At 52.2% G+C, this 25,888-nt stretch overlaps 8 protein-coding genes across 8 annotated transcripts; 5 read left to right on the top strand and 3 right to left on the bottom strand.

The window, feature by feature from the left end:
- Positions 1-2,853: 2,853 nt before the first annotated feature.
- Positions 2,854-5,046, top strand: BO72DRAFT_243659 (uncharacterized protein). Its single transcript, XM_040939945.1, has 4 exons — positions 2,854-3,287; positions 3,343-3,647; positions 3,716-4,040; positions 4,092-5,046. Exons 1-4 carry the CDS (start codon positions 3,087-3,089, stop codon positions 4,551-4,553), a joined length of 1,293 nt encoding a protein of 430 aa, XP_040797418.1. The 5' UTR covers positions 2,854-3,086; the 3' UTR covers positions 4,554-5,046.
- Positions 5,047-5,592: 546 nt separating this feature from the next.
- Positions 5,593-7,462, bottom strand: BO72DRAFT_471672 (uncharacterized protein; the record flags this gene model as incomplete). Its single annotated transcript, XM_040947099.1, has 7 exons — positions 5,593-5,875; positions 5,941-6,193; positions 6,281-6,535; positions 6,590-6,740; positions 6,839-6,868; positions 6,920-7,079; positions 7,137-7,462. 7 exons carry the CDS (start codon positions 7,460-7,462, stop codon positions 5,593-5,595), a joined length of 1,458 nt encoding a protein of 485 aa, XP_040797417.1.
- A 639-nt stretch (positions 7,463-8,101) lies between these two features.
- gatA (4-aminobutyrate transaminase gatA) lies at positions 8,102-10,182 on the top strand. Its single transcript, XM_040945574.1, has 4 exons — positions 8,102-8,585; positions 8,654-8,689; positions 8,768-9,930; positions 9,991-10,182. The coding sequence occupies exons 1-4, from the start codon at positions 8,335-8,337 to the stop codon at positions 10,035-10,037; spliced, it is 1,497 nt and encodes a 498-aa protein (XP_040797416.1). The 5' UTR covers positions 8,102-8,334; the 3' UTR covers positions 10,038-10,182.
- A 377-nt stretch (positions 10,183-10,559) lies between these two features.
- On the bottom strand, positions 10,560-11,275 carry spt4 (transcription elongation factor SPT4; the record flags this gene model as incomplete). Its single annotated transcript, XM_040942483.1, has 4 exons — positions 11,166-11,275; positions 10,824-11,021; positions 10,695-10,747; positions 10,560-10,593 (listed from the first exon to the last, which is right to left on the bottom strand). The coding sequence occupies exons 1-4, from the start codon at positions 11,241-11,243 to the stop codon at positions 10,560-10,562; spliced, it is 363 nt and encodes a 120-aa protein (XP_040797415.1). The 5' UTR covers positions 11,244-11,275.
- Positions 11,276-12,686: 1,411 nt separating this feature from the next.
- ppt1 (protein serine/threonine phosphatase PPT1) lies at positions 12,687-13,891 on the top strand. The gene is made up of 2 exons (XM_040939944.1): positions 12,687-13,629; positions 13,686-13,891. Exons 1-2 carry the CDS (start codon positions 13,090-13,092, stop codon positions 13,719-13,721), a joined length of 576 nt encoding a protein of 191 aa, XP_040797414.1. The 5' UTR covers positions 12,687-13,089; the 3' UTR covers positions 13,722-13,891.
- A 457-nt stretch (positions 13,892-14,348) lies between these two features.
- Positions 14,349-16,540, top strand: BO72DRAFT_489017 (damage-control phosphatase ARMT1 family protein). The gene is made up of 6 exons (XM_040948064.1): positions 14,349-14,473; positions 14,543-14,613; positions 14,673-14,803; positions 14,866-14,978; positions 15,035-15,891; positions 15,959-16,540. Exons 1-6 carry the CDS (start codon positions 14,452-14,454, stop codon positions 16,199-16,201), a joined length of 1,437 nt encoding a protein of 478 aa, XP_040797413.1. The 5' UTR covers positions 14,349-14,451; the 3' UTR covers positions 16,202-16,540.
- A 499-nt stretch (positions 16,541-17,039) lies between these two features.
- On the bottom strand, positions 17,040-19,494 carry BO72DRAFT_500072 (uncharacterized protein; the record flags this gene model as incomplete). The annotated part of the gene is made up of 2 exons (XM_040948878.1): positions 17,040-19,237; positions 19,455-19,494. The coding sequence occupies 2 exons, from the start codon at positions 19,492-19,494 to the stop codon at positions 17,040-17,042; spliced, it is 2,238 nt and encodes a 745-aa protein (XP_040797412.1).
- A 464-nt stretch (positions 19,495-19,958) lies between these two features.
- cpcC (putative protein kinase (Gcn2)) lies at positions 19,959-25,422 on the top strand. Its single transcript, XM_040945573.1, has 7 exons — positions 19,959-20,388; positions 20,455-22,485; positions 22,547-22,876; positions 22,933-23,935; positions 23,985-24,421; positions 24,472-24,916; positions 24,976-25,422. Exons 1-7 carry the CDS (start codon positions 20,173-20,175, stop codon positions 25,278-25,280), a joined length of 4,767 nt encoding a protein of 1,588 aa, XP_040797411.1. The 5' UTR covers positions 19,959-20,172; the 3' UTR covers positions 25,281-25,422.
- The last annotated feature ends 466 nt before the right edge of the window (positions 25,423-25,888 follow it).

Raw genomic sequence — 25,888 nt, 5'->3', positions numbered from 1 at the left:
TTTCCAACTTCTGTCAAGGAGAACAAAAGAGTATCACAAGTTGAAGCTGTGGTCAACAAAAGCAATTCCGTGGTACTCCGTCCGAAATTGCTGTAAAGGCTGATCGGAGAGATCAATAAAGTATATATATATAAAGTCGTATGCTAATCCGAGCAGTGCCGGTAGATCCTTCTTGGAGACTGCGCTCTTGCTTTTCCGACGTCATGATCTAGCCCGGTTCCACGAGGTTGGTTAAGGTTAGGGTCCGAGAACGGTATACCGTTGAATTTGACCCAACTTTGAGGCCAGATCCTTCATTATACTCGTACACATACATGTACAGAGATCGCTAGTGGTTTGTCGTACTCGTAGTGGCGCGAGGTCGCCATCCACGAGCCAGAGCCGAGGAAACCCCAAGAAGAAGAATGTTGAATGGGTGATCGACCGGGCAGCAGCACGCCCCACCCGCAGGGTGAACTCTTGCCGGAAACGGAAAGACTGAATAATCAGAATCTGGTGCTGCAGCTTGGGAGTACTTCCATCGAGCCAATTTGTACCTGATAGTCTATTACTCCAACTGCATGGCGAGAAGGCAGCCTGATGCTGATATAGGTAGTCGAGTAGGGGCATAGGTGCTGGTGCCACAATGAACCTACCCTGGTGGAGGATCTGTCTGTCGAAATTTGTATATTCGATCACCAGTGCAGAATGCAAGCTGATCAGCGCCGTGCTGATACATCTATAGTATGGTGTCACACCTAAGCTGACAATCAAACAATGTGCACTCATCCTGAAACCGAGGTTTGAAGCTAGCTCTCGTGTTTTGAAGTAGTTGATGCCTTCGAAGACAAAAATAGCCCTTCTCAAGGGTTACTACAAACAGACAATGCACAAGAGAGCTCAGCCGTCTCTGTGAGCGCAGTGGACACGCGTAGAGTCAGGCAGGGTTATCGCAAACACTGCTGGGGCCATCCGCCCAAAGGGTTCGCCAGTTCAAGCGGCTGGTAATCGGAAGCTGTATCCTCCCCGGATGAGCGGACGGGTACTCTTCCACCGTGTAGGTACCGTGCCGGCCTGCGATTGAAGCATCCAGCCTACAAGAGTGTGGCGTGACCTCCATGGTTCGACCGCTGCCGTTGGTTCGATAAAGCTTATCGCGGTGGCTGTCGGCACTCTCTGTCAGGGATTGCCGGACGACTGCAGGGCCGATGAAGGCTCCCATTTGACTAAATTCAGGGAAGGGATCAAGAGAAAGATCTGTCATAGCTAATGTCAAAAATTTGTCATTGCGACCGTGTGGTAAGACTGCCAGCTGTGCCGGCAGGGCCAGGTCCTCAGAATTTCGGGTTTCGCACTATTTCGCAGGGCTAGATGATCATTGAGGTTAAAAACTTTAAAGCAGGCTGCGGCCCATGATTGTCACAGCCGAGTATTTGATGGAGTAATGCGCTCCACTTGTGCTCTGATCGGTAACCCGTTTTAGAATCCCATCTTTAGCCCCTTCAGGCAGGGTGGATCTCATGAGGAGTTCGTACTGTCGCTGCGTTTGTCTGCAAGTCTCTACTCATACTACTCGGGTAGTATATGTTTGACCTTGTTGTAGAAGGATCAGTGCTGCGTTCGCACCTGTTCAGTGCCAAGTCTAGTTTCGAAGTCTTCTTTCGTACTATTCAATTGGCAATTTCAGGGGGAACGATCTTCTCTCAGCTGGAATGAGAACCATGTTATGTGGGGAGTAGACTTGACAGAATCAATGGGATGACAAGGTTTTTTCTGCATAGTGGGATGCAGGATGCAGGAACGAGTAAGTGCATGCCATGAGGATGGTAGCACAATTGCCGATGGCAGATGCAACGTCAGCAGCAGGAAGCACGTGTACAGTGAGTACTAAGTAGATACTCGGTAGTAGGACTGGGTAGTAGTTAGTGAAGGTACTGTACCGAGGAGATTGTTGTTGTATGCATGCCGCGGGGCAACCCTTTTTGCCGTACCTTTCCCCATCCGGAATCTGTCTCGAGCGCCACCAGACTTGGCCATTCTCCCTCCCTCCCGAAGTCACTCCACCTCCCCCTCTACCTATGAGTAGTAACTTCCACTAATTCCCGCTTAAGTGAGGAGACACCACGAGCTCATCTTCAATGTGGATTATGGATTGTGTGGAGCACTATTCCTTCCCTTCCTCCTCTATCTCCTCCATCGCCTCCATCACATCGGATTTCACATCCACCAGGTTGTCTCCTGAGAATTGCCCTCGACCATATTTTCAAACCACCTACTTACTCTAGTTGGAGGCTGACGGATTCTCGTTGGAGAACCGCTTTGAACAGCCAGCAAATGACTCTCTGCCCGCAAATCCGCAAATTTCAGGTCAGTTCTTGACTATGGGTGAATAGACTTTGGCACCCTGGTTCAAGCTGGCCATCTAGACTTGGGCCGGTGATTAATGGCTCATTTGCTACAAGCATTAGATCGATTCCGCCGGCATGTGGAGCAGAATATGAACGACGGTTCAATGGATCTGCCTGTTGCTGTCCTGTGCACCCCGTGAAACCCCCGGCGATTCTCTCTCCTAGTGGTCCCCCTCCTCGCCATTGTCTGGCCGATACTACCCCATTGTGGAGTCAGACCCACTGGCTTCATTGGAGGACCTTGACTTGTTTCTTAGCTCTTCTGGGATCGATCTGAAATTAGTTGCCCCAGCCAAAGTCAAAATGTCAAGGTGGGCTGGCTACGGGCAATTCATGGTTGGAGAAAGGGACCAACCAGGACCTGAACCGACGGCATTTCAAAAGCTGGGAGTGGGTACCTCATTCCTGGCTATATTACATCCCCGGTCGCCCCCCTCATCGAAGCTGTCAACCAGCAAGTGGCGTCAGTGACTCGTACTCAGTCCGCCATTGCGATAGTTCTTTGCACCACGTTACCTTTTCCGTGATATCAGATCGTGATTATGGCCAATGTGATCAGCAACTATCTGTCCGGGGTTGCTGGTGGTTGTGCTTGAATTCTAACTGAACGACCGCGTGCTTGAACAACCCTTCGCTCCATCAAAGCAATTCAGCAACTGAATCCTGCTCGAACCATCATCCGAATCACCTCGTCTTAACATGCGAATTCCACCCGCCAGTGTCCTGGCGACATGGCCCACGCCTAATTATGTCGACCCTGTGACTCGTGGAAACTATGTGCTTATCGTCAGCGTTGTCCTCCTTAGCGTCGCATTCGTTGTGACCTGCCTCCGCCTCTATACGCGTTTGAGAATAACGTGCACTTTTGGTTTCGATGATATCCTCATCATTTGGGCCCTTGTGAGTACCAGGTTGCAGAACTCCCAAGACCTAGTCGCTAACAATTGTGCGCCAGGCTTTCGCAATTGGAATGTGCGCTGTAACATCTATAGCAACTGAAAACTACGGTTGGACTCGGCACATGTGGGATATTCCACCCTCTTGGTTGCCAACAGTCAACAAGCTCAACCTCGCGTTCCAAATGCTTTTCTCCTTATCGTCCAGTATCACAAAGCTTTCTTTGTTGTGGTTCTGCAAGCGTTTGCTTGGAGCCGGGAGCAAAGGTTTATATTCCTCTTACAACATTGTGCTGATCATCGGCATGGTCATCGTGGCAATATGCTGTCTTCTGTTTCTGTTCATCTCCGTCTTCCAATGCTCGTGAGTTTCCCTCCTAAACCGCTCTTATCACAAGCGCATCTTGCCGTGAATTCGTACTGATCAATTAGGCCAATACGTGCATACTGGGAAGTGGCACCCACATACCCCTTCCATTGCCTCAACGACGGTGCTGCTGTGTTCTCAGCCAGTGTCGTGAACATTTTCACTGATTTCCTCACCACTGTGCTCCCAATGCCATTGATCTGGAGTTTGAAGATGCCTACTCGACAGCGAGTTGCTGTTATCTCCATCTTTGGATTGGGAATCGTGGTTAATGTTGCTGGCTCCATCCGGACAGTCTACGTTTGGAAGAGCATGGTGGCTTCATATGATGTTACTTGGGTGGGCTGGCCTGTCCTTCTCGCTGCTTCAATAGAGATCAGCATGGGTTTAGTATGCTATCACCTCCTCGTGACTGATTCAATTCCGTCTGACCCGTTTTAGATCTGTGCTTCTGCTCCTGCGTTGAGGCCCCTTGTCACCTTCTTTCTGCCCCGTCTTCTCCAGTCCAGTCGCCGCTATGCCTCGTCTTATGGCCCCAAGAGCCTTCCACGAAAGGGGTGGTCCTCGAGTGGGCCTACCAAAGAATCAAGGATTGAAGATCGGCAATATGGCTATCAAGGCGACACCAATGTCGATCGGTTCGAGGTTCTGCGCACGGTGGAGATGGAGACATGGTCTGAGATCAAGAAGCCCGGGCATGCCGACAGCAATCAGCCCTCGTCAATCTCGAACCATATGCGGGTTGCAACACCTACACATCATGTGGAATTGAAGAACCACGGTGTAGTCTACACGTCGCCTGGTAGCGACAAATCTACTGCCTCCCTTACTCGAGACTTAAACTCGAACACCGAACGGTCGACGACTGACCGGTCGACGACCGACGATAAGAACTTTTTCTAGTTCTTCCTTCGATTCGATTAATATTCTTATCATGTCTTCATACAACAGACTTTCGTCATCACGATGATAATGCTTAACGATGGTAATCGTGTTCAACACATGTACGCATCACGTCTACGCACAGCGCTGTGTACTTCTGGCAAGATTCATTCTTTTTCTTTTTGTATACAAGAACTTATATCTACATTCTGTGTGTAACTTTATCTATAAAACCCATATTGTGCGCTCGCAGTGACGAAGCGACTCCAATCTCAAATTGAGCGATGTCTATTCAAATTACTTGCAGCTGGCGAAGTACTAGAAGTGGGTCGATGGAGCAGCTCCGCAATCGGATCCCGCACTCCCCACTCTGAGTCGACTTCAGCTTGGATACCAGATTGGCCTGACCGGGCCGGCATCGCGTAGACTACCTTCTTCGGGCTAGTTACATGAACCCATGCAGGCCTCACTAAATGCGGGCATACTAACGCAGGCACCAACTGTGCTTACGTGTTTCGCTTAGCAACCCTGCTTCTCGAACCTCCGCGTCGCTCTTCCCTCCGATCCTTCACTGTCGCGTGTCACAGGAACGTCGAGTAGTCGACAATCCTGTTGTATTAAAGCCCGGTCTTGGTATCGCAGTCTAGCACATACTAGCAGGGGTGTATGCACGTGTGAAACTTAAGTAGATGGCTGTCAAGGAAAGAACAATCTAGACTTCCTCGTGGACTCCGATACGATAGATTAATCCTCCGTACTCCAGGGGTTTCCATCTTCTCCCTAAACAGCAGGCCTGTGAATCACTGTATCCTCCAGCTAGCTTGATTCTTCAGAGTTTCGTGCTCTGATACACCACTGCTATGTAATTGCCCTTCGAAGTCTGATTCCTCCTGACTACTGACTATTTATTTTCAGCCCGACGCACTGCCATCTCTTATCTAACTGGAGATTACTGCTTGGTCAAATTGGCGGTAGGACAGCGTCTTCGAAGCGTGGTCAAGGCCATCATCCCGTCGGATACTAGCCTAGTGACGTCCCCCCGTAGGCCTCGGTATTCAAATCACCCACCCTGTTTTCTCGCCCAACGAGTCTGTCTGTCAAAAGCTCTCTTTTCTCGCCCCTTCATATGCTTCAGGCCACGTTCTCGCAGTTCGGAAAAGAAGTTGAAGGCAGCGTCAAACGTATCGGGAGATATCCAGCCATCTCGTTTCACAAGACCTTCTATACGGTCGAAGAACTCCTGGACCTCATTCCAGCCCTCGGCATCGACGGCGTGGCTATGTAGTTCATCTTGCATGAAATGATAGGGACATCCGCCTTGAATGCCAAGTTCTTGCCAATGTCTGGAGATAAAAGATCAGATAACCTCAAAAAAAGGAAGGTGGGACTGAAGTGATGAGATAGCTACCTTTCAACGTTGATGAGTGCCTCACGGAAAGAGACTATGTCATCATCCCATGTGTTTCCGGCCAATTCGACCGGTAGACGCCTTGTCTTCCCATGGTCTAGATGGAATGCTTGGGCAAGAAGAGGGTTCCGCTCTTTCGTCTCCAGAAGATAGAGCTGGTATAGCGTCGATTTGAAGATTTTTTGCTTGATCTCCGCTTGCTGCTCTGGGTCCAGATCGTCGAAATTGCCGGGACGCTGGAGTAGAATACTGCCTGGGTAGTCCACGATCGGGGAGGGTTGGGATTGAAGAAGGAGCGGCCCGGCCCACGAGCCTTGTCAATCGATGACAGCCGTGATACGGCCATCATCAACAGATAGATTCGATGAATGAAGGTCTCCGTGCCATAACGTAGGGCGAGTGAGAACGGGGTCAATGTCCATCAGAGCAGGAGCCACTTGGAGATACTTCTCCAACAGCTGCAGATGTGCCTGTGGACTATTTTGGGCTGGGGAAACGAGAGTAGCTTCGCTTGATGGTTTCGAGATGGCAAACCGTTTGATCCACGCCCGTTCACGCCGACCGACACTTAGCGCATATTCTCGGGGCGTGCGCCCTGAGAGCAATTAGTACAAGAAAAAATTTGAAACGGTGATCTGAGAATGCTTACAAGGACCCCGCGGGATCTGCATCGACGAGCGTTCCTTCTTCCAAAAGCTTCGGTCGACGGTAGGCCCAATACTGAATCTCTTGCGCACTCTCTCTTTCAGTTCGGAGGAAGCGGCGTTGGTGAGCATCGCTGGAACCGCGCTTTCCACTGCCTCGCTCGCGAAATATATACTACCAAAGCTGACGCGATGATAAGATTCCACACACGCATTTATCATTTAAACGGATTCACTTATTGAGAAAACGACACCGCAAGCATCTTTGACTCGACGTTCACTATCTCCCTCATGATGGAGAGTTTTTTATCCGGATTCAGCTGATCTCAGATGACTCCAAGCTGTGTGCCAGATGCTTCTTCCATAATGATATATTCCGAGCCAACGGCGTTCTTTGACGTGGCATTCCAATCAAGGACTCGAGGCACGGGAATTTGAAGGAAATCTCGGCCCAAGGGATCAGGCATGAACTGGCCGCCCTTGCGGTTAACTTGGCTTTAAGGTGAACTTACAAGCTCCATGGTAGCAACTTCGGATGCAGTTGTATAGAACGCTGGGCCGGCAGTTGGGTTTGGTATCCGGGCAAGCACTTTCTTGCCATCTTTCATGATCAAACGGAAGACCTTATTATATCCTCCTTCGGCCAACTTCGTTATGGAGAGGCAGCTGTCTGATCGAACGGCGTTAGCCGCGAGGCTTTGGAGTGCAGCAACATCAAAGACCTTATACCTGTCCCGGAGCTGCTGTTCTTCATCCCAGAGCCATCGTCCACTCGTATAACGGAAGAAGTGCTCGCTTTCAGGAGTTGGTGTTGTGGTTGGCTCGGAGAGGTCTGTGATCGTGCGGGTGGTGATGCGAAACGGAAGTGTTGTGGTCATTGATTGTGACCGCAGGGGTGCTGAAAAGAAGGCAGACGTTCGTGGTTGAAAACAATAAGCTGAACAGTTTCTCCGTTTTGGAAAAGCTGAAAGTCCATGACAGCCCATGTCAATGGGGTCGTATATGTCGGAAATATTTGGTGATAGAAGCCCGCATACTCGTCGAACCCGATGCTTGCTTCAATTGTGAAGGAATATTCAGTTCCTTATCTTGCCTGCCAAGCCGATCGATAAGAATGATCTGGGGAACTGGAAGCTGTCTCCAACTTCCACATCGTGGGCTCAGCTGCTGTTTCTCACCGCTGCAATCGTGAAGCCCTATTGCAAAGGGAAAGTCGTTCCGGGAGGAACACAGTCCGGACAGCAATCGGACCGAATGACGAGGAAATGGATAATTGATGCTACTAATAGTCGAGTGATCAGGACTGATTGTGAGTCCCATTTTATCGGCGCCTCTGCTGGATCGCCGAGCACGGGCATATCCGGGGTGGTGATTGGTGCAAATCGCCGAGGAGAGCTCTCTGGCGCGGGGCAGCTTCCGCATGAGCTGCTTCTCTCTCCGCACCGCCGTCTGCTATTTAACCAGCCGCGCCGCCAAATTTTGGAGGGGAGTTTTTGTTCTTGATTTCCAAGTGTCAATCATCTTCTTGACTGTCTATTGCAGCATCATCTTCAATCTTTTCTGCTGATTGTCGACTATTAGGCTGGTTGGGCGATCTATCCTATCTCTCCCCTCAATCCCTTATCTGTCGTCATCGCGTTATCATCCCTCTCCACTCCGCTTCTTTGTCCTGGTTGTGCCTGGCACAAGGGATAACTATTCTACTCTTCTACCCAAACCACCCACCAAACAATCTCCCTGTATATTCACAATGGCAGCTGTCTTCCGCTCCAGCCTCAAGCTTCGCACGGCGACTCGCCTTTCGGCAGTCCGCCCCCTCAGCACCACTGCCCACTTGCGGGCTGCTGAGAAGCCATTCTTCCCCGATGAGCCCACGGCTCCCAAGTTGGCCACCGCCATTCCCGGCCCCAACAACAAGGCTGCTGCTCAGAAGCTGGATCAGGTCTTTGACGTGCGCAGCTTGAACATGCTGGCTGACTACTACAAGTCTACTGGAAACTAGTATGCCTTTTGAGCCCCTCCAGGTTATCGCTTTGAATCAGGAGTTAGTAGCTAATTATCGACCGCAGCATCGCCGATACGGACGGAAACCTTCTCCTTGATGTGTAAGCTACCATACTTCCTTTGATCCTTAACCTACCACCAATATATTGATTCGCATCTAACGCGGTTCTCGGCGACAGCTACGCCCAGATTGCCTCCATCCCTGTTGGTTACAACAACCCTCACCTCCGCAAAGTGGCCGAATCTCCCGAGATGGTCAATGCCTTGATCAACAGACCCGCACTGGGTAACTTTCCCTCTCACGACTGGGCCGACATCTTGAACACGGGCATTCTCAAGGTTGCTCCCAAGGGTCTCAATCAGGTCTTCACTGCCTTGGCTGGTTCCGATGCCAACGAGACTGCTTACAAGGCGGCTTTCATGTACTACCGCCAGCGCGAGCGTGGTGGTGCCGAGAAGGAGTTCACCGAGGAGGAGCTGCAGACTACCATGAACAACCAGTCCCCGGGGTCCCCTCAGCTGTCCATCATGTCCTTCAAGTCTGCCTTCCACGGCCGTCTCTTCGGTAGTCTGTCTACTACCCGCAGCAAGCCTATCCACAAGCTTGATATTCCTGCCTTTGACTGGCCGCAGGCTCCCTTCCCCTCGCTCAAGTACCCCTTAGAGGAGCATGCCGCGGAGAATGCCCAGGAGGAGCAGCGCTGCTTGCAGGAGGTTGAGCGCCTGATTAAGGAGTTCCACAACCCTGTGGCAGCTGTTGTGGTTGAGCCTATCCAGTCGGAGGGTGGTGACAACCACGCCTCTCCTGCCTTCTTCCAGGGTCTCCGCGACATCACCAAGCGCCACAATGTCCTGTTCATCGTTGATGAGGTGCAGACCGGCGTGGGCGCTACTGGAAAGTTCTGGGCCCATGACCACTGGAACCTGGCGACTCCCCCCGATATTGTGACTTTCTCCAAGAAGGCCCAAACTGCCGGATACTACTACGGAAACCCCGCTCTGCGCCCCAACAAGCCTTACCGTCAGTTCAACACCTGGATGGGTGACCCGGCCCGTGCCCTCATCTTCCGCGGTATCACCGAGGAGATTGAGCGCCTGAACCTGGTGGAGAACACTGCGATCACTGGTGACTACCTGTTCGCCGGTCTCGAGCGTCTTGCTAAGCAGTACCCCGAGCACTTGCAGAACCTCCGTGGCAAGGGCCAGGGTACCTTCATTGCCTGGGACTCTCCCAAGCGTGATGAATTCCTGGCCAAGGCCAAGAACGTCGGCGTCAACATTGGAGGAAGCGGCCAGAGCGCCGTTCGCCTGAGGCCAATGTTGATCTTCCAGAAGCACCATGGTAAGTCAATCGGTAGCACCTGACAGGAGTAAGATGGCCGGAGGCTAACATTGTGTGCAGCTGATATCCTCTTGGAGAGCGTTGAGAAGATCATCAAGCAGCTGTAAAGCGGCTTGATTGGCTACCAACATTTCTTCTTTAACTGGGACATTTGTGATTGAAATCTGGCGTTCAGTGGTACATCAGGCGGGTCGGCAATTGATTGGGTTCATTTCTTGCGTTCTACTTGAGCCAAATCCAGCAGCGTATGAGTATGATGAGTTGATGCCTTGTATTTATGTTAGCATCGAGAAATAGCAATTGGATGCCATCAGGAAGGCAACATTGAACATTCATCTAATCGGGTATCGAGCATTGTTTGGGGCTGATCTTCTGAACCTTTCTGAAAGCTCGTCTTTGGAAAAATAAGAAAAGACGAGCAACCCCGGCGCAGTAAAAAGAAAACCAAGGGGCAAGCAGCCATGTTTCCCGGAATCGCATATAGTACGAGAAAACAACCTAACCAAAACTCCAGTGTTGTGCATCCGCGCAAGGAACAAGAAAAAAAGAAGAAAGCCACCTTCCACCCAGAATTTCTAGGCCGTGCGGCCTCCGTCATTCAGCAGATATCGAAACGAGTGGCCCCGTTCCTACGCCTCCTCTTCACCAGTACTACCATCCCTCCTATAAATAAAACCAGTCAGTAAGCTTCTTCTTCTGTTTCTGCTGCTGCCAGGACGTGTCCCAGAACACACAAGATGGAGGGACTGTATGGCTCAACATACGGAATATACTTGATCCCCGAGTCCTCCAAGCTGGAAATAATCTCATCCGGAAGCTGCGAAATGTTTAGTCCATGGACGGCATCGGTGGTATGGGCCAGGCCCATGCGCGCCGGAAAAAAAAAAACTCACCGAACCGGTCACCTTGACAGCGTATGTCCCGGGGACATAGCTATCCAGCCGCTGCCACCGAGCCACCCAGCTGGTCGTGGGGTCCCGGAGTGTCAGCAGGCCCTCGAAGACCTGGGATGTGCATTCTTGGATGGCGTCGTTGTTGCCGCGGAGGCCGAGGACGTTGTCGCAGTTGGGGCAGCCTTCGCGCATGAATTTCTGCATTGCGGTGGCAAAAGGATATTATGTTAGCTTCTGGATGAGGGTCATGTGTGAGGTTATGGTGTGGGAGGCAGTATGGATTGGATTGGGTTGTGGTAGTGAAAGAGAAAGCTGGTTTGGGGAGTTGGGTTTTCGACTCACGCTGTGGAGTTGGACGAGAGAGCAGACCATGCAAGCGCGGAGAGTGCGCTGCTGGCTGGGCGCGACGTAGTAGGACATTTTCCCTTGGGATGAAAGTTATGCGGTTGGTTGGCTGGTTGGTTTGGAGGTTGAGGAGGTCAACGGAGTGTCGCTGAGCTGGACTCCGGCCAGAGGTGCGTGCCCTTTATGTGTGTTTTTTTGTTTCTTTGTTGCGAGGGTGGAATGCTGGGCTGGATCGAAGGCTGGTACGCTGTGGAGGGAGCCGCGACAGGGTTGGATGCTTTGCTGGAGAGGGGACAATAGGATTGAGAGAGCAGAATCAATGGCGATAATGGAGGAATTCAAGGTTGAGTAAAAGGCCCGGTGGTGGTCGCAGGTTCTCGAATCGGACCGGGAGGGTTGCCAAGACCGAAGAAAACGGGCGGACATCAAATAAATCCTCGGAAGTGCTTCATGGCGGCTGATTGATTGATTGATTGACTGGCTGTTCACAGCTTTGCCAGAGATCAAAGATCTTTTATCAGTTGAGATTGCTCCTGGTCTTATTTCATTCTCTTACATTATTATCTATTTGGGCACTGACCGTGACTCATTACTGTCCCCTTTGGTGTCGGGCTCACTGCATCATCATCATCGTCGCCTCTCTAGTTCTCTCTCGCTCCCTTCAATTCTCCCCGCCTCTTCCCTTACAATTAATTTGTTCCCGCGTGCTCACCTGCCGAAAACCTCCCCCTTGCCATCCACCTCATTTTTACCAGGCCACTTGCTATACACACTCTCCTCTCACTTTATCAACACCTTATTATCCTTCCGATGGCGTCCTCCGATCTTGAGGCTGCCACTGCGCTGAAGGCGCAGGGGAACAAGGCGTTCGCGCAACATGAATGGCCCGCCGCCATCGACTTCTACACACAGGCGATAGAGAAGTACGACAAGGAACCCACCTTCTTCAGCAACAGAGCTCAGGTATGTCGCGCTGCTGTCCCCGGCAGTCTCGCCAGTTCCTCCCCGATCTCCCTCCCTAATGTGGCGGTTTCCTGTATACTGATACTTTGGCTGGGTGGCGTTCGGGAGATCTAGGCGCATATCAAGCTTGAAGCGTACGGATTTGCGATTGCAGATGCCACCAAGGCACTGGAGCTCGACCCCAACTTCATCAAGGTTTGTTCAGCGTCCTGAATGTGTTAAAGCGCCTGCGCGTGTCTATATATCCTGATCAACGTCACATCACTTAGGCATACTGGAGACGAGCCCTTGCGAACAGCGCCATTCTGCACTACAAGGAAGCCCTCAAGGACTTCAGGGCGGTGGTTAAGCGGGATCCCGGAAACCGCGATGCGAAGCTGAAGCTCGCCGAATGTGAGAAGCTGGTCCGCCGGCTGGAGTTCGAGAAGGCCATCGAAGTCAGCGACCCGCCCTCGGCTTTCGAGAGCCTGGACATCGACTCGATTGCTGTGGATGCTAGCTACGATGGCGTGCGGTTGGAGAAGAACGAGATGACCCAGGAGTTCATCGACGATATGATCGAGCGGTTCAAGAACGGCAAGAAGATTCACCGCAAGTACGTCTTCCAAATAATCAAGGCCGTGAAGGACATCGTCTACGCTGAGCCGACGATGGTGGAGGTCGGCGTCGAGGAGGGCACCCGCTTGACGGTCTGTGGTGATACGCACGGTAGGGACCTAGCGCGCTGTTGTTTTCTGGTTTTCTGGTGAAGACTGATTGTGGGACAGGACAATACTTCGACCTGCTTGAGATCTTCCGATTGAACGGCTACCCGAGCGAGACGAATGCTTATCTCTTCAACGGTGACTTTGTGGATCGGGGATCGTGGTCGACTGAGATTGCTCTGCTTCTCTACGCGTACAAGTGGCTGAGACCCAACCGCATCTTCTTGAACCGTGGCAACCACGAGACGGACGACATGAATAAGGTGTACGGTTTTGAGGGCGAGTGCAAGGCTAAGTACAACGAGACCACCTTCAAGGTCTTCTCGGAGTCCTTCTCCGCTCTGCCCTTGGCCACGTTGATCGGTAACAAGTACCTTGTTCTCCACGGTGGTCTCTTCTCCGACGACAACACTACCCTCGATGATATCCGCAAGTTGAACCGCCACAACCAGCGCCAGCCGGGCCAGCAGGGGTTGATGATGGAGATGCTCTGGACCGACCCGCAGACCCAACCTGGTCGTGGACCCAGCAAGCGCGGTGTTGGTCTTCAATTCGGACCCGACGTCACCAAGCGCTTCTGTGAGAAGAACGGACTGGAGGCGATCATCCGATCGCACGAGGTTCGCATGGAGGGTTACGAGGTTGAGCATGACGGTCGCTGCATCACGGTGTTCTCGGCGCCCAAGTACTGCGATTCCACCGAGAACAAGGGCGCTTTCATCAAGATTGGGCCTGAGCTCAAGCTTGAGTACCAGGTCTTCGAGGCAGTTCCCCACCCTGACATCAAGCCGATGGTAAGTCCTGCTGGCCCCAACAAAGACAAATACACAGACGCTAAAACGCTCCGCAGGCCTACGCACAAAGCTCCCTCATGTCTATGATGTGAGCCCCATTCTGACTTGGAATGATGAACGCAGGGAAAGCCTCGCGGCTTGGAGGCGAAGTTCCGAATACATAGACGAGTATTCGAGTGGATTGCCTCAGGACCCACAGTACGAGGGCGATGTATCTATTGAATGATTTTTGATTGATGACGACCTTGAGGACCATTTTGTTTTGCATAGCGGATTAAATCTATCGTTCTGGATCTGAGGGGTGTTTTCTTTTTCTCTCTTCTATCTTTTCGTGCTCTTCTTTATTTTTTATTCTTGATTCTTTCTCATCTTCATTGCTATTTCGCTTCTTGCCCGGCATGTGCAGGCAGGTCTGAGCGGTGTTGGATTGGCGGCTGTCGTGCGGAATTGCCTTTTATCTGCATGTGCATTGTGCTTGTTTGTTGTTTCATTGCTTTGCTTTGGATGGTTGATGGTTATAGCAAATGTCCCTCTCTTTCCTTCTAGACAGACGAATAGACCGCAGCGCAATTGAATTAGAGAATGACTGACTGACCGACTGACTGATTGATAATGGTTTGGCTGCGGGGCGGAGGGATATCCGAGCGCGGCAACCCCGCGATTCTTAAGGTTCAAGGTTCAACCAAGTCGCGGGCTTCCCTTCCCCTCCATCATTCTTCCTTTCTTCAGACACCATCTCTTCTTCTTCTTCTTCTTCTTCTTCTTCTTCTTCTTTCTTTTGTTTATTTAGAATCTGCGTTTTTCTTCTACCAATATTACACAATGGAGTACGACCCAAAAACCCGTAAGTCCCTCATCTGATTCTCTGAAACCAACCAGTATTTGACTGACCCCGCCTTTCCCTCTCCACCAGCGCAGTATCTCACTTCCGATCAGTCTAGCTTTGCCTCCGTCTCGGCTCGTGAGCGCTGGCCGGTCATCCTGGTACGTCTGTCCCTGATAGATCACTGCCATGTAACGCTGACGACAACGATATAACGCAGACAGGCGCCATTGATGACCTGCACCGCACCGTTAGCGAGACGACCGATGAGGAGAAGCGTCGGGAAGGAAAGGAAATCACCGAGAAGCTCGCAGCATTCAAGTATGAGCTGCAGCATAACAGACAATTGACGTGAGACTTTGACCTGTACAACGCCGGTGCCAAACCATCTAACATGGCCATGCCGTCGACAGCCCCCTTCCCGACGACGGCCAACCCGATATCGCAGACTACAACAAGGAGCTCGAAGAACGAGGGAACCCGGCGTGGCACGATGTCTCGTGGCTATACTCAGAATGCTACCTCTGTGCGTGACAAATTGAGCTCGGGGGCTTGTGCAATTGGCGCTGACGACATAATCAGACAGACGGTTGAGCACCCTTTTCTCGCTCTCCAAACACTGGAAGGGCTATGACGTGTTCGCCCGGCAGAAGCTCTCGACCTTCAAGTCATCCCGTCCTGCTGTTCTCGAACTGGCGGCCCGATACAAGGAGCTGGCCACGGAAGCCGAGAAGGGCGGCAACGAGGGCCGCAGCGCGGAGCAGATCGAGCAGGCGGAGCGGGTGCTCTTCTCGGAGATGTGCGAGATCTGCCTGTGGGGCAACGCCACCGACCTGTCCCTCCTGACCTCGCTCACTTACGAGGACATCCAGAAGCTGCAGGGCTCCAAGGCCCGCAAGGCCGCCGAGGAGAACATCCTCGTCAACGACCTCGACGCCGCCTTCGACGTGCTGCAGCGGGCCCGGCGCGAGCGCAAGCACCACGAGCGGCGCGTCGACATTGTCCTCGACAACTCCGGCTTCGAGCTGTTCGTCGACCTCATCCTCGCCGGCTATCTGCTCTCCGCGGGGCTGGCCACGACCGTCGTCCTCCACCCGAAGGTGATCCCGTGGTTCGTATCCGACGTCACCCCGCCGGACTTCATGGCCCTCATCAACGCCCTCGCCGACGCCCAGGGCTTCTTCACCGCCGCCGACGAGTCCGGCCGCACGCACGACCCGCTGTCCCAGAAGGAACTCTCCGAGGTGACTTTCTTGTTCGACCACTGGAGCCACCTCCACGCCGAGGGCAAGCTCATCATCCGCCCCCACGCCTTCTGGACCCTCCCCGGCGGATACTGGCGTATGCCGTACCTCGCCCCGGATCTCTACGAGGATCTCAAGCAGAGTGAACTCGTTCTCTTTAAGGGTGATCTCAACTACCGCAAGTTGACCAATGACGTGAGTTTCTGTCCCCCCTCCTTTCAGACAAATAAGAGCATCAAGTAAACCTAACATCCCTCTAAAGTCCACCTGGGACCCAACCACCCCCTTCACCACCGCCATTGGGCCCCTCGGCCGCCCCGACTCCGGCATCCGCGTCATGGCCTTCCGGACCTGCAAGGCCGACGTCGTGGTCGGTCTCCCTGCCGGCGTAGACGAGAAGCTCCGCGCTCTGCCTGACGGCGGCGGCGCCGAAGCTCGCAAATGGGCCTGGAGCGGCAAGTGGGCTGTTGTGTCGTTTAGTGATGGCAAGCAAGGCTCGAAGTAAACATTCAGATCATCTTCTTGCGATTTGTAGATAGATGCGAGGGATGAGTGGATAGATCAATAAATTAGATAGACGCTACAGTTTTTGGAAAGGTGGATGACCGGACCGGTATATAACTCGCTTTGGCAACCCAACATTAAAGATGGATGGGAGGAGTACTCTCGAGTTTAGTCATGCAAGTTGATAAGACACTAATACGTGGAGATGATGTTGACAATAGTTGTTGATATGTAAGTTATCAACAGTGAGTGCTTGATTGTTTGATTCGGGGTATAGTGATGTCAATAGAAGAGACAAGGCATAGGAGGGTGTGGGTAAGAGTCAACCCAGCCGAAAGAAAGACTAAGAAACCAAAGATTACATCTCACATACAGTCAGTTGGGACAGGCGGAGCTACATATTGTTATGTAGCCCTCCAAGCGAGTCCCTCTTGTAACGTAACAACAAACACATGGGAAAAAGAATGCCGTGGGTGACCAAAAACAGAACACGGGATGGTAGAAAGGAAGAGACGAGAGCGAAAAGCACATGACAAGTTAAGACAAGACAAGACAGGACAAGCTGTAGCAGCGAACAAAGCTAATGTGATCTCTAAACCGAATCCCCCGGGTAGCGCCCTTGACAATGGTATATTTTCCTCTATCCCGAGTGAACCAGATCGAAACATAGAAGATTAGAACAGAAAAGGAAAAGGAAGTAAGAAGGACGGAACAAATGGGAGTTAAAGGTTTTAGATCTCGTGCTGGTATCCGGCCACGATCGACGGAAAAAAAGAAAGGGTGCTGGCTGCGTGGCAGGTTATGAGGTTCGTCATTATGATGTTATGATGGTTCTCGTTCTAGGCTTCGAGTACCGACAACGTTGGGTTGTTGTACGTTCGGATATTCTCTTTGCCTTGCTCTTTGGGTTTGCGGGTTTCATCCTTGCGCTGCTTGAGGCGCGCCTGGGCCGAGAGCTTGCGGTCGAGCGGGATGGAGTCCCTTTGCACGGCGGCTTGGCTGGGTTTGCGTTTGGAGGTGCGGTCGAGGGGATATGAGTGTGATTCTGATACGCCGGAGACGGCATCGAGGCCGTATTTGGAGGGGCGGTGGGAGCGGAGACGGTCGTTGGTGGTGGTAGTGGTGCGGATATGATGGCTGTCATCAAGATTTTGGGCGAGATGGTGGGCGAGAGAGGTGATGGTAGATTTGCTGGGGAGTGGATGGGTGCTCCGGTAGCTGTTGGTGTCGTACTTGTGCTTTGGGCGTGAGCGTGCAGGCTCGACAGACGGGTACTCTGGAGGTGAGGATGGAGGGACGGCGGCTTCATCGCCGTGGTGATAGAGGGAGCCGGGGGCAGGGAGAGTCTCCCCTCCTAGAAATGCCAGTTGGTCTTCGTCGCTAATCCCCATCGCTCTCATGGCGCGTTTCAGGTCGAGATCGCCTGCTGTATACCTTGAAGACGGGTATGAGCGTCGCTCTTTGGCTCGCGGGCTCGGGCTTGCTGGCTCGTCGAGCTCGATTGTCCCCTCCAGCGGTTCTTTTCCGGGGCTAGCTTGCACGCCGAAATCGTAAACGTGAACCCCAGTGTGGTCTTTTCGAGGACTTTCAGAGCGACGAGCGCGGCCTTGCAGCTGTGGTAGACGTTCGATGGCTGTGAGCTTGATTCTGAGCTGATCAACCTGCTCCTGCATCCGGCGGCGCTCCTCACTGAAAGACGCTTTGAGGCTCTCCTCGTGTTGGCGGTGCTGTTGAGAAATTGACTTCAAGCGGTCTCGATATTCCTGAATTCGCGATTCCAGTTTGACTTCGCGCTGCTTCAATTTCGCTTCCTTCTCTTTGCGACGCCCCTCGTATTTGCTCATCTCCTGCTTCACACGGGCGAGCGTCTGCTTGAGTGACGCGTTCTCCTTCTGCAACTCCGAAGCCTTCTGCTCCGAGATGCGCGCCAAATCCTTCAGCTTATTGAACTCTTCTTGCTGACGCTTCATTTCCTCGATCTTGGCGTTCGCTTGATCCAGAGCATGCTGGACCTTGTGGACGCTATCGGTCTTCGGCTCAGAAGGACTGGTGATCCCCGAAGTATCAGCTACCTCACTAGTCTCCTGCCCCACGACTCCATGACGTTCCAATGTTTTCCGCAGTGAGTTGACTCGATGTTTGTACTGCAACGCTAATGCGGTTTGCTTGGTGAGTTCCTGCACTAATTTCTCCTTGTCCGTATTATTGCTCTCTCCGACCATGGTTGAGGCCAGATGGGTGACATGGCGTTCCATCTCCGCGACCTTGATCTCCTCCTCTCTCAGCTTCTCGGCCAACCGAGAAGCCTCCTCATCCTTCTTCTTAGCGTATGTTTTCGCCGCCGAGCGATACTGAATCAACTTCTTAATCTCCCAGGTGGTCTTGTTCCGGTAATTGTCGTACTCCGCCTTCCAGTACTTCCCGGACTGTGATCGCGGTTCGTCAAGGTTGATGGTGTCGTCGTTGTCATCCTCTTCCGGTTGCGACATGTTGAGTTGTGTCTCGGATGACGAGGTAGAGTCAACAAAAACGTCAACGCTCTTAGCGGGCTTGTCGCGTGAATCCATCAAAGCTTGAGTAAGCTTGCTTCTTGGTTTTGATGCAGACGAGCCGGAAGACCATTGGCTGCTGAAATTATTGGCGAGACTGGCTGGTGTTTTGATGTATTTCGCAGATAAATCGTCACGTTGGCGCTCGTTATCCACCACACTTTCACCAAAAGAAACTGTCTTTCGTCGGTTGGAGGCAGTTCCGGGTGTCATGAGGATGCTTTTAGTGGGAGAGGCCATCGCGTTCACAGCTAGATCAAGGTCGGCTCTGGTGGCGCGAGGGACATCTCTTGCGTTCTGCGTAGGTTTCAGAACAACATTATCGGCGAGTCGGTGATTGGCTGCAGCGGGCTTTGTTTTGGCTGCGCGGTTGCCGGTGTCTTCGTTATCGTTGTCGGCAGCAGGAGTACCAAACAAGGCACTCTTGAAGGCGCGAATCGCAAACACGGGAGCGGGCGTTTCTGGAGGCTCGAGAACCTTGGAGTTGTCTAGGTTTTCTAAGACAATGAAACAGGGAAGAGAGAGAACAAGTCAGCCCGCGGAGACCGCGCTTTGCATATAGTCAGGTAAAAATGGCTAGCATTATTGGGCCGTGAAAGGTCTGGGGGGGTGTGGTGAGTGGGTGGGCGGCGCGCGCGTGCACCGGCGCAAGGCGGGCAGCGGTAGTATAACTAACTAGTAGTAGGAGTATAAGACAGAACTTACCTGCGACTTGCTCTTCCTGGCCGGTGATCCACCCCAACATGTCGAATGCAGAATCATAAGCGAAGAAAACTCTGATCTCTGGCAGTAAAGGGATTAAATGAGCAGGCTGGAGGAGAATTGCATGACAACCGCGACAATCATTGGCGATTAAGAGGCAGAGAGGCAAGTGGGAGGGGCGCGACCGGCAGGGGAATTGACGTGGAACGCTGTGCTTTGTTTACGCTTTGGTTTTAGTTCGCAGTTCGCCGTCTTTTCCCCAGCACTCACTGCGCTAGAGGCCCAAAGGCGGTCAGCGGAAAAATGACGGGGCGATCCACAGTCGGGCATTACTTACCGCCTTTCCACCCTTTCCGCCTTTGTGCAGGCAGTGTTCAGTGTCAGTCCAGTGTCCGCTGCCCAGCGTATGGGGTGGTCCGTGTGGTTACCGCTCTTTGGCCTGCCTGTCTTTCTTTTCCTATTTCCTACACTTACATTATTCCTCCCACCTTTCTCTCTTCTCCTCCCGCCCTTCCCACCCTCCACCTCTTCCACCTCCCATACTTCATTCTACCTCCCACCCCCCCCTTTACTTTCATTCTATTTTATTCTCCGAATATGTGCTTTTCTGAGCTGTAGAGGGCTGCAGCTTCGGCTGCATCTTTGTCACTATTCTCCGTGGCAAAGGCCAATTCTATCTGGGTGCAAACATTAAACTCCACACACCGCCCAACGCCCCGCTATGCCTCACAAACAGAAGAAGAATTTCAACAATGCCCCCAAGATTGGCTCTCCTCGAGCGGAGAAAAAGCAGCTCTCCCCAGATCTCTCTGCCTTTGCCGCACCCATAGTCGCCCCCACCAATTACCAGGAGATCCACCAAAACGAGGTGGAAGCCCTGCGCTCCATCTACGGCGATGATTTCGAAGAAGTTGCGCACCGGCGCTCCGCCTGGCAGGTATGGTCGACAGTACTTCAGCCGAATCCTTGGCAAGAGAGAACAAACTGACTTGCGTCAATTCAGCAATCGTCCGAGCTTGCTTTTAAGCTTCATCTCCGAGCCTCGTCCAACCCCGATGTACATTTAGAGTTGCTGGTGGAGCTACCAACGACCTACCCAAAGACCGTTCCGAATCTTTCCCTCGAGAATCTAGACGACTTGCGCCAGGGTGCTCGTTCAAGAGTCCAAGATATCATTCGCAGCAAACCCAAGACCCTTCTGGGCTCTGAGATGATCTATGAGCTGGCCGTGTCCATCCAGGATGTCCTCGAAGACGTGGCAGAGGCGCAAGCGCAAGACAAGGATCTTCCTAGTCTTGAAGAGGAACGCAGGGAGCAGGAGGCCGCTGCCAATCAACGAGCCGAGCTAGAACGACAGGAAGAAATCCGCAAACAGGAGGCAGCCACCGCAGAGGAAGAACGTGCACTGCAGCAGCTGCTCGAGGACAGGCTGAGGGAGCGGACAAAGCTGTCGCGTCGCAAGAGTCGCACGCCTGGCTTAGACGCCAATGGAGACTCGGATGGCGTGCAGCAATCCGCCGGTTCTATCACCTTCGATCCGCCCCTCGTCGTGACGGAGCCGGGTCAGGATCCGCTGTTCTTCAGAGCCGTATTCGGAAAGTCGCTCCTAAAGAGTCGCCAGTACAAAGAAACATGTACTGTGAGACCTATCGCTTCCGACAACCGAGCCTATGCCCCTCTCCTTGTTTTGAAGGAAATGTCACTCGACCAAAAAGGCGTCGACCCCCTGAAATTCCGGGAAAGAATGCGCTTAAGCGAAGACAAATTGGAAGGTCTAAAAAAGCTTCGACATCCGAACATTCGAGACTTTATCGGATTCAAGATCTCCAGACCTTTAAGCTCGCAGGAGACCATTTGGAAGGTTTCTGCATTGGTCGAATACTCAAATAAGGGGCCTCTTTCGGAATTCTTAGACATGGTTGGAACGGTTCCGGTCGAATTGCTCCGCAGCTGGACGATCCAACTACTGGAGGCTCTGGAATATTATCACCGCAGTGGCTTTGTTCACGGCAATATAAGTTGTGGGCGTGTCTTGCTGTTTAGAACACCCACGGGAGGAACCATCGTCAAACTGCAGGCTAGCATCGAAGAGGCTTTGCCTGTTTCAACGGCAGGAAAACGGTCGCTCGCGATATCCAAGTCGCCATTCTGGATGCCGCCTGAGCTGGCCCACGAGGGAGCTCCACCGACCATGAAAACTGATGTATGGGACTTGGGTATTGTGTTTCTTCAGATGGGATTCGGATTGGATGTCCTCCAGCGGTATACGTCGGCCAATGCGATGATGGGCACTTTGGGTTTAACGTCTCCGCTGCAGGACCTACTACACGAGTTCTTTCGTCCAGACCCCAAGAAGCGGCCCACGGCCTTTCAACTTCAACCGTCTGAGTTCTTCCGCGTCGATGCGCCTTTGATTGCTCGAACAAGTGCTGCAAATTCCATTTCTCTTCCGAGGCGTCCGCGTCTTGATTCTCTTGGAGCACTGCCGGCGTTCTCGCGCTATAACCAGGACTTCGATGAAGCCGGACGACTGGGAAAAGGTGGATTTGGCCAGGTTGTGAAGGCTCGAAATAAGCTTGATGGTCGGTTCTACGCTGTGAAGAAAATATCCCAGAAGTCTACCACTGCGTTGAAAGATACGCTGTCGGAGATCATGCTACTGTCCCGTCTTAACCACCCGTACGTAGTACGCTACTATACCGCGTGGATCGAAGAAGACTATGACTATGTAGATGAAGACGCTCTTTCCTCGACCGATAGCGACGTCTTTGCTAGTCGGGACTCTCGTGCATACGACTACAGCACGGGTGGCTTGGACTTTATCAGCTCCAGCGGCTACCCCAAAATCCAATTTGGCTCAGACAGTGATGATGACGACGATGGCACGCTTTCCCACAGAAGAGGAGGAGACACCTCAGAGACCTATGAGACCGAAAGTGGTACAGGTCGAGAGTTGAGTCGGATTGGATCAGGTTCGCAGGGCAGACCAGTACATACGACGCTTTACATCCAGATGGAGTACTGTGAGAAACATGTAAGACTTATCTTCCTTGCTCTATTCTATGTTTTTTTACTACAAGCTAATTACCTGAAAGACACTTCGCGATCTGATCCGAAATGGTCTGTACGACGATGTCGATCGGTCCTGGCGCCTGTTCCGGCAGATTCTCGATGGCCTTAGCCACATTCATGGTCATGGCATCATTCACCGCGATCTTAAACCAGACAATATCTTCATTGATGTTGCTAACAATCCACGCATTGGAGATTTTGGCTTGGCTACCAGTGGCCAATTTACAACCGCAGTGCGCTCCTCCACAACGGCTGATTTTGAAGGTGATTTCACTCGGAGTCTGGGCACAACCTACTACGTCGCGCCCGAGATGAAGTCTGGCCTAGCAGAAAACTATAACGAGAAGGTGGATGTAAGTTTAACCATGGACCACAGCAACTACTCGTCTTTGCTAACGACTGGATGAAGATGTATTCTCTCGGTGTGATCTTTTTCGAGATGTGCCATCCTCTCCCAACGGGCATGGAACGTGACCAGACGTTACGGGCAATAAGAGAACAGCATTTTACGCTGCCATCGACGTTCCAGTATTCTGAGAAGGTGCTTCAAGGCCGGATTATAAGGTCATTATTGAACCATGATCCAAGCCAACGTCCTTCGGCTTCAGACCTTCTGCATAGTGGTCAGATCCCTCTCCAAGTGGAAGAAGAGACGTTCCGAAGGGCCATCATGCACTTGCTCTCGGATCCCAATTCTCCTGACTACAAGAAGATCCTTTCTGGAATATTCTCCCAGTCTCCTAAGAAGTACGAAGACATCGCCTGGGACATGGACTCACGCGGCACGCCAGCAGCCCACGAGCTTCTTGTTCGGGGGTTGGTCAAAGAAAGATTGACATCGATTTTTCGTCGGCACGGCGCCGTGGAGACAACGAGGCAAATGCTCTTCCCCAGGTCTCAGCACTACAATAACGGCGCTGTGAGGTTGCTGGATTCTTCCGGAAATCTGCTTCAGTTGCCATTCGATCTTACTCTGCCGAACGCACGTGCCATCCCGCGACAAGACCCTTCGCTGGAGAAGACATATGCTTTTGGCACTGTGTACAGAGATATGCCTCATGGAGGGGAGCCTAGAACCCACAAAGAGGTTGACTTCGATATTGTGTCGCACAACACTTTGGATTTGGCGCTGAAAGAGGCAGAAGTCATCAAAGTTCTGGATGAGATCATTGACGAATTTCCGCCATTGAGGTCATCTCCCATGTGTTTCCTGGTCAACCACTCCGACTTGCTTCAGCTTATCATGGAGTTCTGCCGGATCACTCCTTCTCAGATTCCTCGCGTAAAGGAAGTGATCAGCAGGCTAAACGTGGGGAAATGGACCATGCAGAAGATCAGGAGCGAGCTTCGGTCGCCCTCCATCGGCGTCGCTTCAACCTCATTGGACGACCTTGCTCGCTTCGACTTTCGAGGTTGGTTTGCCTTCCCTTGTAGGTCATATGCATAACTAACGTACGTCAGACTCTCCTAAGCAAACACAAAAGCGATTACGGGCAATCATGGAAGGCACTCGTTTCGCCGAGCGACTGGCGCCGATCTTCGCTCGTATCAACCTACTAGCTGTTTATTTGAAGGGGTTCGACGTGAAGCGCAAAGTATATGTGAATCCTCTTGGAAGCTTGAATGACAAATTCTTCCGAGGAAGCATTCTGTTCCAGTGCGTCTTTGACAGTAAGCGGCGTGACGTCTTTGCTGCCGGCGGACGGTATGATTCTTTGGTTCAAGAGTTCCGTCCGAAGGTGCTGGCAAACCGCTCCCAGACTCACGCCGTAGGGTTTAACTTGAGCTGGGATCGCCTAAGCTCAGCAATGCTCGAATATCTGGGAACAGGAATTGCTGCCAAGACATCCGTTAAGCATCCTGAGGCCGAAACCGGGGCATTTTGGAAGACGAGAAGGGTAAGTCTGCAATCCTGATCGGCTTCTTCCACCGTGCTAACAATATGCAGTGTGACGTTCTTGTTGCGAGTTTCGACCCTACTGTGCTACGTACAATGGGAATTAAGATCGTCCAGGATATGTGGGCCAACGACATCAGCGCCGAGCTTGCCGTTGATGCTTCGTCTCTGGAGGAACTCCTCAACAAATACAAGGAAGACAGCCATAGCTGGATAGTCATAGCCAAGCAGGACAGCCAGGAGCGTGGCTTCAAAGTAAAGAGTTTTTCTCCTCGAGAAGAGCTCGACATTCGAAGCCCCGAGCTGGTGCCCTGGATCCGCAACGAGATGCGTGCGCGCAACCAACGTGAAGGCACAGCAGAGCCTCAGCGACAGTCTCGCCTGCTAAGCCAAGCCGAAACCAGCACTATCAACGGTGATCGGGCCAGCGATGTGCGCATCCTGATACCGCAGCACCGGAGCAAGAAGTCGAACCGCAGGAACATTGTCGAGTCTGGTAGGTTTTTGATTCTGTCGCGCCCACCATCTCGAGTCTAGGCACTGACAACTCGCCAGCCCTTTTCCGATCCCGGGAGGTGGTCGAAGATGCATTGAATGGCCCGGTCGCCGCCATCGATACGCGCGACGATCTGCTCGAAGCGATCAGGAACACTCGTCTTTCCGACCCGGAAAGTTGGCGAGCGGTCATCCAAAACGCCCCGCTGACCGAACGCAAATATCTCAATCAAGTGCACGAGTTGCTGTCTGATCTTGCGAACGAGGCACAGACCGGCGATGGTGCGGAGCTCTATACGAACGCATTTATTTACAATTACCGGACGGGGTCCTGTATATATTACGATTTAGCAAGCGGCTGCTGAGCGTGAAGGGTGGAATGTGGATTGGCGTGAACTTGAACATGTGGAATTTTGTTTATTTTTGTGATGGCTGTGATTCCATGCCAGATATCTCTACTTCGTCGCATTTCTAGCAAACCGAATTATACCCCGACGTTGAAACCTACCTTATGATTAAGACCAGGCAGACCAGCCCTATAAGAAGCGTAAGACAGTACCTGGCTCTAGCGTGTATATCAAGTGAGGAGGCTCGTTGCCCGCGATCTCTGAAACGGTCCTTCCTACCCTTGCTACGATACTCCAGCTATGGTATTCTGAATCGTGCCGCTGCTCCCGCCATCTCTTGAGCGCCGCAACAAGCAGGCTCAAATCCACTTGTTGGACCTCGGCCGAAACACTGATACCGCAGCCGCAGCCGCAGCCTCAAGCATCAATAGTAAATTGTAATCCAAGCCCTTCCAGCGGTTTGACCTGTGAATTACGCCTCATCCAGGGATTGGTTTCTCCAGCGAACGGGTCAAGCCCCAGGCCATCGACTGCCACTGATCCGACCCCGCTGTTTGTTGATCACAGCTCCAGTGCAACTTGTTCCTGAACGTAGGTAGAGGAGAGCTCGTCCGTTATCGTCGATG

This window comes from Aspergillus fijiensis (assembly GCF_003184825.1).
Source record: "Aspergillus fijiensis CBS 313.89 unplaced genomic scaffold BO72scaffold_60, whole genome shotgun sequence".
NCBI lineage: Eukaryota > Fungi > Ascomycota > Eurotiomycetes > Eurotiales > Aspergillaceae > Aspergillus > Aspergillus fijiensis.
Note: the sequence above shows the minus strand (reverse complement) of the source record. Positions and strands in the feature narration are given on the sequence as shown.

Coding starts and splice junctions, on each gene's coding strand:
- BO72DRAFT_243659 (XM_040939945.1), top strand. CDS start 3,087: ATGCGAATTCCACCCGCCAGTGTCCTGGCGACATGGCCCACGCCTAAT. Junction 3,288..3,342: donor TCCTCATCATTTGGGCCCTT/GTGAGTACCAGG, acceptor ATTGTGCGCCAG/GCTTTCGCAATTGGAATGTG. Junction 4,041..4,091: donor TAGAGATCAGCATGGGTTTA/GTATGCTATCAC, acceptor GACCCGTTTTAG/ATCTGTGCTTCTGCTCCTGC.
- gatA (XM_040945574.1), top strand. CDS start 8,335: ATGGCAGCTGTCTTCCGCTCCAGCCTCAAGCTTCGCACGGCGACTCGC. Junction 8,586..8,653: donor TACAAGTCTACTGGAAACTA/GTATGCCTTTTG, acceptor TATCGACCGCAG/CATCGCCGATACGGACGGAA. Junction 8,690..8,767: donor GGAAACCTTCTCCTTGATGT/GTAAGCTACCAT, acceptor TCTCGGCGACAG/CTACGCCCAGATTGCCTCCA.
- ppt1 (XM_040939944.1), top strand. CDS start 13,090: ATGAATAAGGTGTACGGTTTTGAGGGCGAGTGCAAGGCTAAGTACAAC. Junction 13,630..13,685: donor ACCCTGACATCAAGCCGATG/GTAAGTCCTGCT, acceptor AACGCTCCGCAG/GCCTACGCACAAAGCTCCCT.
- BO72DRAFT_489017 (XM_040948064.1), top strand. CDS start 14,452: ATGGAGTACGACCCAAAAACCC. Junction 14,474..14,542: donor GGAGTACGACCCAAAAACCC/GTAAGTCCCTCA, acceptor CCTCTCCACCAG/CGCAGTATCTCACTTCCGAT. Junction 15,892..15,958: donor ACCGCAAGTTGACCAATGAC/GTGAGTTTCTGT, acceptor ATCCCTCTAAAG/TCCACCTGGGACCCAACCAC.
- cpcC (XM_040945573.1), top strand. CDS start 20,173: ATGCCTCACAAACAGAAGAAGAATTTCAACAATGCCCCCAAGATTGGC. Junction 22,486..22,546: donor TGGAGTACTGTGAGAAACAT/GTAAGACTTATC, acceptor ATTACCTGAAAG/ACACTTCGCGATCTGATCCG. Junction 24,917..24,975: donor CAGGAACATTGTCGAGTCTG/GTAGGTTTTTGA, acceptor ACAACTCGCCAG/CCCTTTTCCGATCCCGGGAG.